Here is a 15,390-nt window from a genome sequence, read left to right on the forward strand (position 1 = left end):
TCAAGTTGAAGGGGTTTTTACATTTTTTCCAACCAGGCTTTTTGGCATCAAACGATTGAAATTAAACTTTCTTCCATCACACCAAAAGAGGGTGGATTCAGAGGCAGAAATGGATCAAACACATTTGGAATGATATCACGTGGAGGGATAAAACCAAGGGCATGCTTTTTTCTAATAAGTAATTGTTCCTTCTGTGGCATCAAGTTTATTTTATGGATTATTTTCAGAATGTATCACAGAGGTTAATCCATTGTTACATCCTTGGAAGCTTCGAAGGTCTACCAAATTAGTTTACAATAAAGGAGGGGCTTGAAGAAATGATGGTCTCTATCCTTTTGCTTTCATGATCTAAAATCTTTTCTATGATGAGATAAAAGGAATAGATGACAAATACACATGACTCTTTTGCCTTTTTGGACATATCTATTATATTCAATTGACTCTCTGTTGGCATAAACCATGAACCGATCCTTTCTTTTTTTCTTTTTTTAGGCTAGTCAAGTAAAGCAGTAAAAATGGAGAAGGAGCAAAGGAATCTGTAACTGGTTGTGATTAATTAGTTGTAAACACCACTGCATTCAGGCCACCCCATGAAATAATTCTTATTTGAGTAATAATGTAGGATATTTTACTCATCAAAAACTATCAACCATTAATAAAAAATCAATGAAAAAATTAAATTATAGGCGCTTACCCTTATATATAATACTGTGCCTTCCACAGTTCAGTAAATTAAAAGCAAACTAATGTAGAGGGTCCTGGGAGTGTGGAATCTGGGGCATGACTGATTACAAGCCGAGGGATGGTTGGGATGAGGGAGGAAGAAGAAGAAATAGGGCAGGTAGAAGCCCTCAATCACTGTCTCTTTTGTTTTTCAAAACCATTGTCTTTCTCATGAGAGGTGAGGTGACAGTGGATTAGTTAGAATATGGGCCACACAGCTGAACTAAAAAGAACCTTACATATAAAAGCTCAACTGACAAAAGTATATTTTCCTCTCCTAATAGTCTGAAAGCAGGGATGGGGGCAGAGTGGCAGAAAGCTTTGCTCAAAGGATGATTCAGGGCCCCAGTTTCTTTCTGTCTATGCTCTGATGTCCCCTGGAGCATTGTTATGGCGGGGCCAGTGCCACAGCCACAGATGGGCTGTGGGACTGGAAAGGAAGGAAGGAAAGGACAAGCAGGTATCTTTTTTTTTTTAAGTGGCTTTATTAAGATCTAATTCCTATATCATACAATTCACCCATTTAAAGTGTACAAGTCAATAGATTTTAGTATGACATCATTAATATTTTTAATTGTGGTAAAATATATGTAACACAAATCTTGTCATTTTAACCATTTTTAAATGTATAATTCAGTGGCAATAATTACATCTACAATGCTGTATGACCGTCACTACTATCGATTTCCAAAACTTTTCATCACCAAGCAGTTTTAAACAAGTGATACGTGTTGTCCATGTTCCTTCCCTTCTGCTTCCCATTGCTGCTTGTACCTGAATCAATTTGGAGTTCTGGGTGCAAGGAAGAATTGGTGGGTGGGGGGCAGGGGACTCACAAATGGGCAGACAACCAACTTTGCATTGGTTGTAACATTTTCCAGGATAAGTCTCCACTCTGCATATGAGTTTTGCACAGTGGGATGGAAAAGGGGTGATGTTTTAATAACAATGACCTTTTCACATTTTGGGAAGTGGTGAAGAATTATTTTGGAGAATGCCTCTTCTTCAGTTTTAGAGAACACTGTTATAGGCTTTCTGGTTTCTTCATCAGAACGTGAAGAATGAGGGACCTTGAGTCTAGAGTCAGAGTAACTACGAAAAAGGAGTCCATTCTGATTTGCAGAGGGCCCAGCCACAGAGCAGCAGGCAGGGCCCAAGGAGGGAGGCCCGAGAAACTCCACGCAGGGACTTCTGGCATTAGCGCTCACGTTTTCCTTTTCTACGTTGAGATGCCCTTATAGTAGGTGGTGTCAAGTGTTCGGTAAACCTTGTCAACTGCATCCCAATGCCAGCTTTGTTCTGTAGTGACTTGGGTAAAAACAGGAGTTCAGGAGAAGGTAGAAAAGAAGTCTGAAAAAGCAATTTCAGGGTACCAAGAAATGATCAGTCCATATAGGCAGATCCACGAGTGGGAGGAGTGGAAACAAATGCAGTGTGACTTCCAGTGGGTACAGGACTTTTTATTTTTTGAGGTGAAGAAAATGTTCTAAAATTAGACGGTAGTGACGGTTGTACAACTCTGTAAATAAACTAAAGATCACTAGTTGTACACTTAAATCAGGCAAAATTTATGGTATCTAAATTATATTTCAATGAGTTGTTTTTTTATTATTATTTTTTTTTTCTTAAATAGCGACAAGGTCTCGTTATGTTGCCCAGTCTGGTCTCAAACTCCTTGGCTCAAGTGATCCTCTCACCTCAGCCTCCCAAAATGCTGGGATTACAAGTGTGAGCCACCATGCCCAGCCTCAATGAAGCTGTTTTTTTTTTTTTTAAGTGATCATCAGTACAGCAGCCTGGAGCAGGAAGTAACCAGCAGCGCTGAGCTATGCTGCTAAGACAGGGCGGTGCTCAATGACTGCTTAGAAATACCAGTGCGGTTCTGTGCTTTCCAAGGTTATTATGTAAGGTGAAGGAGTAGGTCATATTATTTGAATATTAAAGGAGATATTGACCCAAAAGGCTGGATAGCTTTGGGTTACTTGGTTATAATAACAATTGAGACCTTTCTCTACTCTGCTTTTCTTTTTTTTTTGAGACGGAGTTTCGCTCTTGTTACCCAGGCTGGAGTGCAATGGCGCGATCTCGGCTCACCGCAACCTCTGCTTCCTGGGTTCAGGCAATTCTCCTGCCTCAGCCTCCTGAGTAGTTGGGATTACAGGCACGCGTCACCATGCCCAGCTCATTTTTTGTAGTTTTAGTAGAGACGGGGTTTCACCATGTTGACCAGGATGGTCTCGATCTCTTGACCCCGTGATCCACCCGCCTCGGCCTCCCAAAGTGCTGGGATTACAGGCGTGAGCCACCGCGCCGGGCCCTCTACTCTGCTTTTCATAGTACCTCACCTGTTCTCTTAGTTCCTAAAGTCTCACAAGCAGAAAACTACACACACACACACACACCCCACACGTTGCATCTAACAGTGTTGTATCCTCTTCTCTTCTGGCAACAGCAGAAAGGAGTGAATGCTAGAGCCGGGGTCCTCGTGGAGCTGCACAACTAACAAGGGTGAAGCTGCCGACTCTCACTTCTCCCACCTCCAGCTTTCCTATGTCAGCTTCTCACCGAGAGGCAGAATGGCACAGTGGGGAGACACGGGCCCTGAAGCCAGACTACCAGGGTTCATGTCAAATCCCAGACTTACAAGTTACTACCCATACCACCTAGGGCAAGTTATGTAGCCTCTCCATACTTCAGTTTACCTCTTGAATGATTGGGCTCATATTCATACCAACATGTAGGAATGTTGTGAGAATGAAATGAATTCATACATCTAAAACACTTAGAACTGAACCTGGCAATAGCAGGCATGCTAAAATAAGCACTGGGTATTTATTATTATTATATTACTCATAGTAGTATGCAATTCATAATATCCTGCAATCTCCAGTGAATTTGTGAACCAAAAATGTAGGAATCAACTGACTTGCAAATGGAAGAGAATGAGAGTAGGTAAACTCACGGGTTATTTAGGACTATGGGTGGTACATGCTAGAGAGTGATTTGCAAGGAACCAAAGAAGCCTATCTAGTCCCTAGTTGGATGCAAGGGCCAACAGGGAGCTGGTTTGTGTTTCTTGCTGGAGAAAATCAGAACATCCCTGGAGAAAATCAGAACCAAAACCAAACAAACAATAACTCTCTTTTGGTCCTCTACCCAACCCTGCTTGATGAGAGCCATTAATTTATGTTTATGTCTCTTGGGACTATTTGGGTTGCACGTATCAGGAGTTCCAACTCAAAATGGCTTAAGCAATTAACAACAACAACAACAAAGACTTTGTTTTATGTAACTGACAATCTGAGGAAAAGTGCAAACTCAAGGTGAAAGTCAGCTTAATACCAGGGCCAATGAAGATCACTAAGACTCGGTCTCCTGAGAAACCCATACCCCACCCCGCCCACTTCTCTGTGTTGTTTCCTTCCTATTACATGTTTTCCTCATGGCAAGATGGCAACAGCACCTCTGCTTTACCCTACTCCATCCTCCTAGGTACAAATCCATTGAGAAATAAATATGCAACCTAATTAAGTCTTGCCAAAAGCATCCTTGCACCTCATTGGCTCTGACCAGGTCCCATGACTGTCACTGAACTATCCTTGGTAGCCAAGTGGAGGAAATACTTTGGATTGGCTGGAATCTCATTCTGAGCGGCAGGGATGGAGTCAACACCATATGAACAACCTGAGCTCAGAGCGGGACGGGAATGATTTCCCAGGAGGGATTTGGGATTCTATTTTACCGGCTGTATGTCCTGCTATTCTGTTATACTCTGTTCTGTTCACAGGTTCTCTTCCAACCCCTACTGTCTTATCTTAGGAGCAGAACAAAGCCGACAAGCCAATAAATATATTCAGAATAGAAAGTGCTTGTGATGTATGTAAGGGGGAGGGGACATAGTCTGGGAGAGGGTACCATTTTAGTAGATGCTGGGTTGAAGTCCATCCTGGCAGATCTAACATGGTGTCTGGAGACTAAGGCAACGGATGAGTCAGGCTAGCAGTCATCACTGGGAAATTAACATGAAAAATACAAACATCAGAGAAGGTGGTTGAAACATGGTAAAAGAAAATCCAGAAGTGGAAGAGACTTGGGTTATGAAGAAGTGAAGCACTCCAAGAAGAAGAAGGGGGGTAACTGATACTAATCACAGCTGTCGTGGCACACCAATCTTAACATGCATGGACTCTTGCTCACAATGCACTTGGATTTGGATGCTACCCGCATGTATGTGTCACCGCAGCTGAGTGTTGAAGTGGGCAACACTCAACATGCGATGTGGGAGGGTGGGAGTGACAAGAAGGGCCAGTGGCTTTGGACACTTTTGCTTTCTCTTGGAAGCTTCCTTAAGAATGTCTAGGTTCCCTTCACAACTTCTGTTTTTACAGAAATTGAGCAGACTTTTCAAGTCTTCACCCAGGACTTCTGGTTACGGCTTCAATATGTAAAGAACTTAGAAGTGGTTCCTACCATCCTTACAACAAGAAAAAAGATGAACAAAATCTGAGAAATCAATGAGATTTCTTGGACCAATCAGAGAACTGAGGTCACCGGGCAAATTGCCACCCCTAAATGTGAAGAGAGGTAAATCCCAAAAGTTTATAGCTGAGATCTCCTTACCTGGATCAGAGGTCACTGGAGCCATTGGTCAAAACACTTAAACGGTAATTTTGATAAATTTCTGGAGGCTTAATATGGACTATTGAGAGAGGGAGAAATTCCTGAGGGTCACATTTTCATGGGCCTGACCTCCAGGAGCCCCACAGGTGGTGAAGAGTTGAGAAGGCGCCCCTTGCCCCCTGGTCAGGGGAGGGGAGAGTAATCACTGTGATTACGAGAGCACTCCCCGTTACAATACCAGGGACAATTTTACTAAGACTTGGCTGGGTACAGTGGCTCACGTCTGTAATCCCAGCACTTTGGGAGGCCAAGGCGGGAGGATCAGCTGAGGTCAGGAGTTTGAGACCAGCCTGGCCAACATGGTGAAACCTTGTCTCTACTAAAAATACAAAAATTAGCTGGGCATAGTTGGGAAACAGTGCGGGGGTGCCTGTAATCCCAGCTACTTGGAAGGCTGAGGCAGGAGAATCACCTGAACCCAGGAGGGGTAGGTTGCAGTGAGCCAAGATGGCAACAGCACCTCTGCTTTACCCTACTCCATCCTCCTAGGTACAAATCCATTGAGAAAAAAATATGCAACCTAATTAAGTCTTGCCAAAAGCATCCTTGCATCTCATTGGCTCTGACCAGGTCCCATGACTGTCACGGAACTAACCTTGGAATTAGTAATTGCTGGAGGCTGGAGGATTGGGAAGAAATGGGTAGTAAATACTCCAGCCTCGGCAACAGAGTGAGACTCTGTTTAAAAAAAAAAAAGATTACTAAGACTCAGGCTAGTGACTCCCAGGGTCAAAGGCTCCCCAGAGCCTTATTCCACCTGGGGAAAGGGCATCTCTCCCATTCCAGGCTCCTCTAGCCTTCCTGTCTCATGTAAAGAGAGGGGGGAAAGGCCAGGAAACACTTGTGAAGGTCAGGGACTAGGGACACAGGCCTACTAAAAGGCTGAAGTTTAATGAGATTGCAGAACATTTCCCCTTCCCCAGAGTTTACCACCACATCCACAGGCTCCAGTTTAATCACAATGGATTCCACCTGAAAGAGTGGCATTGTGCCTGACTCTAAGGAAGGACGAGTTCTCAGGGAAGCCCAAAGACAACAGGGAGACAAAACAAGGATGCTAGAGAAAGCTTGTAGCCTCTGGCACCTGCACCTACAGCCGCAGCAGACATTCAACAGAACCTGATTTCTAGCCAGATTAGCATGCAGTTTCACACTAGAGGCCTGTTTGCCTCTGTTTCTGTTTTCTAATACAGCATGTAACTTCCAAGAAAAAAATTATAAGACATGCTAAATAGGTGAGGAAAATTCTGAAGAGACAAAGTAAATATCAGAACTAGATTCAGATATAACACAGATTCTGGAATTATCAGACAGGAATTTAAAATAATTGTGATTAATATGGTAAGGTCTCTAATGGGAAAAGCAGCCACCTCCAAGAGCAGATGGGTAATGGAAACAGAGAAAAGGAAATCTAAGAATCAAAAGGAAATGCTGGAAGTTAACAATTGACACTGTGACAGAAAATGAAGGCCTTTGACGGGTTCTTCTAAAGACTCAACACAGCCAGAGAAAGAATCAGTGAGCTTGAACGTAGGGCAATAGAAAATTCCCAAACTGAAATGCAGAAAAGTCTTCAGTCAGTTAAGGACTTAAGAGTTTCACCCACTTTTGTCTTCGTGAAGTATTGCTATTAGTCACTTAGACCACGGTGTCCTCTGACAGTGAGTGACTGCTTTTGTAGGACTGCTCCTCTCACAGGAGCTCAGGTCAGTGCTCAGCTCTGCTCAGCAACCCCAGTAACATTCACGCACCCTCTCACCTACGCAGTTCTGGGCAGTCATTGCCTCAGTGTTTCTTATTTATCTGTTTGTTTATTTGTTTGTTTTTGAGACAGGGTCTCACTCTGTCACCCAGGCTGGAGTGCAGTGGCATGGTCACGGCTCATTGCAGGCTCAACGTCCCTGGGCTCAGGTGATCCTCTCCCCTCAGCCTCCCAGGTAGATGGGACGATAAGCACACACCCCTATGTCTGGCTATTTTTTTTGTATTTTTTGTAGAGGCAGGACTTCGCCATATTGCTCAGGCTGGTCTTGAACTCCTGGGCCCAAATGATCTGCCTGCCTCAGCCTCCCAAAGTGCTGGGATTATAAGTGTCAGCCATTGTCCCCAGCCTTGCCCCAGTGTGACTGATCTTTCTGATTGATCTCATCCTCAATCATAGAGATCTAGGCTTAGACACAGTGGTTCATGCCTATAATTCCAATGCTTTAGGAGGCTGAGGTAAGAGGATTGCTTGAGACTAGGAGTTCGAGATCAGCCTAGGCAACATGGTGAGACCTTCTTCTCTACAAAAAAAATGTTTTTAATTGGCCAGGTGTGGTGGCATGCAGCTATACTTTCAGCTACTCAGGAGGCTGAGGTGGGAGGATCACTTGAGCCCAGGAGTTTGAGGCTGCAGTGAACTATGATGGCACCACTGCACTACAGCCTAGGAGACGGAGCAAGACCTGTCTCAATAAAATAAAATAAAACAAAATAAAGCTAGACAGCATTTGGGGGGCCAGCATTGAGAAGGTCTGTCTGACATCAAGCTATGTTTTAGAGACAGATTCCAGTTGGGAAATGACAGGTAAGCGTGAGGCTGGGCCTCAGCCATGAAGAATTGATATAGGGACAGGTTGTCCAAGCAGGGGCCCAGTTGGGTACTGGGTGGGGGTGTAATTTCAGAAACAAGGGAGAATCCAAGTTGTCAGAGTGGGGTAGACTGACAAAGACTGGATCAGTCTAGCAGCAGTGGCAAGTGAATTCCAGTGAGGTCCCACCTATACCGATATCCGGGAGCCGGTCAGAAGCCCCCTGCCTGCCTGATGCAAGGCCTTACCAGAGCCCGAAGGTCAGGGTGAACCAGAGTCTTGGATTGCCTCCAGTGCTACTGACAGTGGAGGAAGGATTCCTTTTATGTGTCAGCTTGGCTAGGCTGTGGTATCCAGTGTTTGGTCAAATAGCGTCTAGATGTTGCTGCGAAGACATTTGTAAGATGTATCATCTAATTAGCTGAAGGCCTACAGACCAAAGAGTAAGGTTTCCAGAAGTAGCAACATCAATTCTGCCTCAAGATTGCAGCATGGAAACCCTGCCTGAGTTTCCTACCTGCCAGCATGGCCTATAGACTCAGACTGCCCCACAATCACCACTTCCTTAAAATCTCACTCTCTTATGGGTTCTGTTTCTCTAGAGAAGTCCAATAGAGTGTCTCCACAAGTTCATTGACAGCAAAGAGTTAATCCTTTTTGCTATAAAAAATGCAAACTCACATTTTTAACCAATGGAGATTTTTTTTTTTCAGTGAAAAACAATCATTCTGTCCACTTATCTGGCAGTGGTGTCCACAAGAAATACATACTTCATCCAACTTTGCTGCTTTTCATTAATTCTCAGCTTTCTATAGTTGTAACACGATGTTGCTCTTTGGCATGTTAGCATGAAAATAAATGCTTATTTTTGAAGAAGTCATCGTAACCCTGACAAACCATCTCTAACTGCAGCATGTGAGGTCTCCTACATCTTAAATGGCTGGTGGATGCACCTCTGGCAACAGTCAATTGCCTGTGGAAACCAGCAAACCAGGGCCAATCACAAACCACAGTTCCACTTGCTCAGCCACTTGTGGAGCCAAACGGACGGAGCCGGAACTTCATTGTTGCTTCTGCTTTTTGCTTTGCTTTGATTTTTAGAAAAGAAAGAAAAATATAAGATGCTGCTCTCTGGGAATCTCAGCAACATGCTGGCACATCAGAGGGCCCCCTCATTCTCAAAGTATCTCTCCTGCCTGGAGCTCACAGAAAGCTTCCTCCTTGGTGGGTTTGAACATTTATTACTTCTCAGATTCCATATTAAGTGAAGTCTGGTGTGGATGGCTTTCATGCCTCAGTGCGATGCAGTGTTTTATCGTGTTTTGTTTGTGCGTGCGTTTGCTTTTGAGACAGGGTCTCACTGTGTTGCCCAGGCTGTAGTGTAGGGACACAATCAGAGCTCCCTATAGCCTTGATTTCCCGAGCTCAGGTGATCCTCCTACCACAGCCTCCTGAGTAGCTGGGACTACAGATGCCCACCACAATGCTTAGCTAATTTTTGGTGTTTTTGCAGAGATGGGGTTTCGCCGTGTTGCCCAGGCTTGCCTTGAACTCCTGAGCTCAAGCCATTTGCTTGCCCTGGCCTCCCAGGTTGCTGGGATTACAGGCATGAGCCACTGCACCAGGCCTTTAACAGCTTCCTTCACTGGAAGATGTGTTTCTGTTTTTGTTGTTGTTTCAAACCAAATAGCTTTGTTAATTTAGCAAGTTTCCAATGGTGTGGTCCCTACCCACCAGATACTGTGACCACATATTGGAGGCAGACACAAACCACTATACAGCAACAAGAGAACATGTGTCTAAAATAAATTTCTAACAATGTATCTTTTAATAGTTACACTCATACTTTATTTTGACAAAGTTAAGATAGAAAAATATCATAATGTGAATATAGCAGTTGCTCTTTTGGTAACGTGGTTGGGGATATGCAGTGCAACTTGAAAGGGATTGCTTTACAGGTGGCCCTCTTCCGACTGGGTTTCAGTTAATTCTGAATTATATTCCAGCCATTGCATTTGCTTGAAAGAATATTGGACACAGTGAAAAAGAGAATAGGTTTGGCATTCAATAATAAATATTATAAAGCAATGAACCAAAACAACTTTCAAAATAATTACTAAAAGCAAACTTTAGACTTCATGATTAACGCTAAGAACTCATATTTTCAAAATAGCTTTAACAGTTTCTATCACCATATAATAGAATAGTTGGACACTTATTTTAAAAAACGAGTGAGTAGAATCTGAGTAAATATGGTATTTCAGATGACTATACACAGTAAACATCAATTCAGTATATTTATATATCATTTCAGCAATATACTCTTTGCCCGCTTGGCGATAAAAACTAGTTCTGTCATCAAAAATGCATCCCTGAATGTCATCTTTGAACTTACTAAGCACTGTCTCATTTCTACACTCCATCTTTGGAGGGGGTGGCTTAGGGACTCTTGGTACATGCAGATATTTAGTTATGGCTATAATGACAAAAAATAAATGTGCCAGGAGTCTGAAGCAGAAACCGTTGCCTTACTTTGTTAAGTACCTTCACATTCTTTTGTCTCTGTGATGCCTCAGGTGAAGTCACACTAAATAATTCACACAGGTGCTAAATTTGTGGCTACCTGTCAGTACCTTTCAGCCTCTTTCTTTTCTTCCCTTTCCCATTCCGCAAAGAATAAAACGGGGAGGCCTCTCATGAAAACATGTCATTCTAACATATAAAATAAGTGTATGCACAAGGTACCTACTCTCCTTCTCAAGGACTGGGTAACTCCTCGTTTTCTATCAAATAATCCTTCTTCAAATACCTGGTTCCCCTAACCAACCTCCACACCTCGAGGTAAGCATCTTTTAACGACCTCCTGCTCCCTTCTTCACAGCTCCCAGCCACCAGCAGGACTCCTCGGGGGCCACGCCTGGCCTCTTGCCCACTTGGGCCACCTGCCGCCTCCGCACCTTCTGACCGGCCATTTCCTCCCTCCCCGGGCAGCTCCTCCATCACGAACGGCAGCTGGTCTCCACTTAGCTGCGCCTCTTCTCCCCGGGGCTGGGCCTCCAGGTCCTCGTAATTGCTTTGTTTTCTGGTCTCCATGAACTTGGCCACACAGTAAATGATGGAGCCCAGGGTGTTCACCACCACACCAGCAATAAACAGAGAGGTGGGCTCCACGTCGCTGAAGGCCACCATGCCCACCGTGATGGTGGCAATACTCTTCACCACGCCCACGAAGCTGGTGGTCACGGCTGAGTTGATGTAGGTGCAGTGCAGAGTGGTAAAGTTCATGGCGCAGCCGATCAGGATACAGGCCACGAAGATGCAGACCATGGCCGGGTCCTTCCAGCCCGGGAAGGTCCAGGCGTGGATGGAGTCGGTGCTGGCAAAGGAGCAGATGACCAGCAGCGGGGTTGCGGAGACAGCGATGACATACTGCGCGGTGAGCGGCCCGTGCTCGGTGTCGGCGCTGGCCTTCTGGATGAGCACCAGGTAGGCGGCGTGGACCAGCACTGCCAGCACGCCCGTGACGTACCCGATGGGGTCACCCGTCAGGTCGCCGGCTCCTGTGGCGCAGGAGGAGGACAGCCGAGCCCGGGCGGGAAGGAAAAAGAGAGAAGACAGCAGGTTGGCGTGGGGCGGGGGCACCCACGGAGAAAACGCGTCGGGTAGGGAAAGCAGACTGGGTTCGCGCCCCAGCTCTGCCCACCGGATTCCTGAGTGACAGACCCCAGTCGTACCTCGGCCACCTGAGTCAAATGCGACAGCCAAACTCAGTGTCTAGTGCGCCTTCCCGCCATGTCCCCGGGTCACCCCATCTTCCCCTGTCCACGACAAAGGTCCCGGAGAGCGCACATGCCCTCGGGGAAGGTGCTGTGGCTTTCCCGAGCTGACACGGAAGTCACTCCGGCGCGTGGTACCTGCACCTCCCAGCCCCTGCCCCGTGGGGCACCAAAGGAAGAGGAAGCCTCAGCCAGTGGCCTGTAACCCAGAGCGGGCCAGGCGCTGGGGAGAACGCCTGTCCTGGCCCCCAGTGAAGCTTCCCCCTGCCCCGGCCTCTCGTCTCACTCAGCACCTGGGTCTGCTTCAGGCCTGCAGCCCCCGCGTGGCACCAGCCACTCTGCAGTAGCCCCGGGAGCCTAAGCTTCGCCCCCATCCCCCATCCCCATTCCAGCCCTTCGTGACCCAAGGAAGTTCACGGCCCCCTCCTTCCGGGTCGGTCCAGGCTTGGAGGACTCTAGCTCCCAGGCTCAGGCGGCTCTCCCACCTCTCCCGGAGGATGGGGTGACCGGGGAAGACCAGTGGAGGGGGCTGTGGGAAGAGCGATCCGGGTGAAGCAGGGGTGAGGGTCGGAAGCCAGGACCTTGGGGGCAGGAGGACTTGGGGAGAAGAAAGCCGGAGAGCTGCAAAGGGCTGGCTGGGTCCCGGAAGTCCCTATTGCGAGCTGAGAGACCACTCTCAAAGCTCTCCGCAGCTATCTGCCTCAGTTTCCCCATCTGGAAGTGAGGGCGTTGCACTCAGTGAACCCCGCGGTCTCTTCCCTGCTGGGCGGGGTGGGTGGGGTCGGCTGGGGTCGGCGCGAGGCCAGCTCACCTGCCAGGGCGGCGCCGCAGGTGGTGATGAGCACGGCCGCCAGCACCCCAGGCGAGGGCGCGCCGTTCTTGAGCACCAGGACGCCGATGAGCATGGTGACCAGGGGCAGGCAGCGCTTGAAGACCACGTACATGGGCAAGCTGAGGCCGCGCAGGGACCAGAGCGTGAGGCTGGACTGCAGCGTGGAGAGCACCGCGACCCCCGCGAAGGAGCGCGCCAGGCTCAGGCCGAAGGGGGGCACGGCGATGAGCCCTAGGCGCCGCAGCAGCTCCAGGCTCAGCGCCGCGGTGGAGCTGGTCAGGCACTGCACCAGGGTCAAGAAGGAGAACTGGTAGCGGCTGATGAGGAACTTGAGCAGGATGTTGAGGGAACCCGAGAAGACCCCGTGCGCGATGGCCACCGAGATGCCCAGCACGCGGCCCCGGCACAGCTGCCGCATCGCGCCGGCCCCGCCGCACCCAGCGGTGGCGGAGCTCCGCGACCTGCGCGCAGGGAGCCGGGAGGAGCCGAGCGAGGGCGGCGGGGGCGCCCGCCCGGCGCGGCGGCGAAGGGCAGGGGGCGCCGGCTCGGCTGCAGAGGGCAGCTCCGGCCAGGCGATCTAGCGGTTCGGCAGCTCGGCGTCCGACTGCCCCACAGCTCCAGGGAGGCAGTGACGAGGGCGGGGGACTCCGAAAAGTGGCAGGGGTGGGGGGGCCGGACTGAGAGGAGTGGCGGGAATCCTAGCGACAGCGATTTGTAAGTGGGTGGTGAGCCGCGATGGGTTGTGTCCCGCGCGGTTTCACCGTCAGGGACGCTCTTCGGAGGGAAGGAGGCGGCTGGGTGCCCCGGGGCGGCTGCCGCAGGGCGGGACGGGGCCTCTTCGGGCGCGGCGCCCCTCTCCCCCAACAGAGCCAGAGGCTCTCGCTTGCCCCTTCTTCCCGGCCGAAGTGCTTGAGTTGGAGGGACCCGGGACACAGCTAAAGATTTTAGAAACAACAGCGCATCAGGATCGAGCGCCGTTTATTGGTCGCAACAAGTGACTGCGCCCCCGGCCCCCTCGCCCCGGCGCTGCAGCAGCTTTTCCACCCACAGTCCCTCCCCGCGCAGCGGCAGGACCTCGTCCCATTGCTCGCCAGGGAAGCGAAAACCGTCGGTGCCGGCGGGCCCCCGAAGCTCCCGATCCCGTCTCCGACGCCCGGGCATCGCAGGAGGAACCCGCGGCCCGGGGCGCTGTCCCGGGGTGCTTCGGTGCCCAGAGGAGGGCCCCTTCCGGTGCCAGGCCACGCGCACCGCTCTCCGCGTGCCTTCCAGAGGGTGTCCTGGGATTATGCGCGCGGCTCCGGGGAAGCTTTCGGGGGGTGCAGTGGTCTCGCACGGGAGCGGAGCCTGGAAGCGGGGATCATATTCCAATTAAGGCAAATATATAAATAAGCAAACGCGCGGAAACCAAGTCTCTACCGCAAGTAGCCACCACCAGGAACTGAGGAGCTCGGGGGCGAGCTTCCCGAAGCGCGGGCGGCAAGATTGGCTGCGCTCGCAGAGTGGGGGAGTAGAGGGGAAGGGGGCGGGAACCCGGGGCCCCTCATCCTGCAGGTAGACTCCGCGTGGCGCTCTCTGGATCCCAGGGAAGGGATTGCAAAGAACCCTCACCCTGCGGGACCCTCGTGGGTTGCGTTGGGAAGCAGGACAACCGGGAGGCGGAGGGGTGGGGGAGTCACCACCTCTCTGGACCAGGGTACACCTTTGCACCGCAGAACTTGGGAACTGTGAGTTTCCTATTTGACTAGGAGAAAAAGGGAATTCTAATTTTGTGGAGGGAGTAAGGCTTCGGTGATTCTTTATTCAGAATTCATTTCTTTCCCTGGAAAGTAACCTGCGGACCTGTAGTTAAATCATCAGCAACAGAGGGTTTCGCCCAGCCGAGGTCACCGTCAAGAGCCAGTTTAGTTTTCAGGCGATCTGAAATTTGTGGCCTTGGCCAGGATTTGGCTGTAAGGGAAAGGTTCAAGATCAATGCTCCCCAGCACCCATGTCGTTCACCGCCAGCCGTTTGTTTTTCTTAGCCCGGGGATCGCAGCCTCCTAACCTTTTAACGCTGCATCACGTTGTCTTAATACACAGGATCCATTTCTCTCAGTTCTTCTGTTTTCTGCCCCTTACTTCCACCTCTGTGCTGAATGCGACACTTCAGCCCAGGTGTTGAAGTCGTGATTTACCGCAACAGGGGAAGAAAAAAAAATTACAGCTGAGATCAGCAGCACCTAGGCAGCCCTTCATTTGGGCCAGCATTTTGGGCTCTGAGTGCTCACTTCGGTGAGCTCGAGAGAGCTCGATGTCAATCAGTCCACCAGCTCGTGTGCCCAGCGCCTAGGAGGTCACCTCCCTGCCCCCGATAGGTGGGCACCCAAGAAAATGTTTGCGAATGGCCCAGGGTACCAACTTTCCAGGAATGGTTGGAAAGCATTATACTGAAACACGTGCTTCCGGTTCTCTGGGGAGCTCTTGGTTTTTGTTGCTAAAACTTGTGGTTACACGCCGCTGACTGTTTAAGTGACTCTATTTTTCTAGAGTTGATGTTATTTAGGAAATAATGAAGTCTGAAGCAGGAGTTCACATTCTGTGTGGTGGTATAACTGTATATTCAAAAATATTGATTAAAAACTCTGAAAATTAACTTTTTAAAGACATCAGCAAATAACAGATTTCTGCTTCTAGAGTCCATTCCAATGAAAGTATAACTGCTTTAAGCCATCCTAAGTGCATATTATTAATATAAAAAAGTGGCTGCACAGACCTACTTTTGGAATGATTCATTTCTGCCCGCAATTATAATTGCATCCATTTGTGA

General features: G+C 48.7%; 1 protein-coding gene across 1 annotated transcript; it reads right to left on the reverse strand.

Moving 5' to 3' along the window:
- Positions 1-9,785: 9,785 nt before the first annotated feature.
- Positions 9,786-15,121, reverse strand: SLC35D3 (solute carrier family 35 member D3). Its single transcript, XM_017530452.2, has 3 exons — positions 14,424-15,121; positions 12,564-13,519; positions 9,786-11,536 (listed from the first exon to the last, which is right to left on the reverse strand). Exons 2-3 carry the CDS (start codon positions 13,000-13,002, stop codon positions 10,734-10,736), a joined length of 1,242 nt encoding a protein of 413 aa, XP_017385941.1. The 5' UTR covers positions 13,003-13,519; positions 14,424-15,121; the 3' UTR covers positions 9,786-10,733.
- Between the last annotated feature and the right edge of the window lie 269 nt (positions 15,122-15,390).

This window comes from Cebus imitator, unplaced genomic scaffold (assembly GCF_001604975.1).
Source record: "Cebus imitator isolate Cc_AM_T3 unplaced genomic scaffold, Cebus_imitator-1.0 Scaffold65, whole genome shotgun sequence".
In the NCBI taxonomy this organism is placed as follows: Eukaryota; Metazoa; Chordata; class Mammalia; order Primates; family Cebidae; genus Cebus; species Cebus imitator.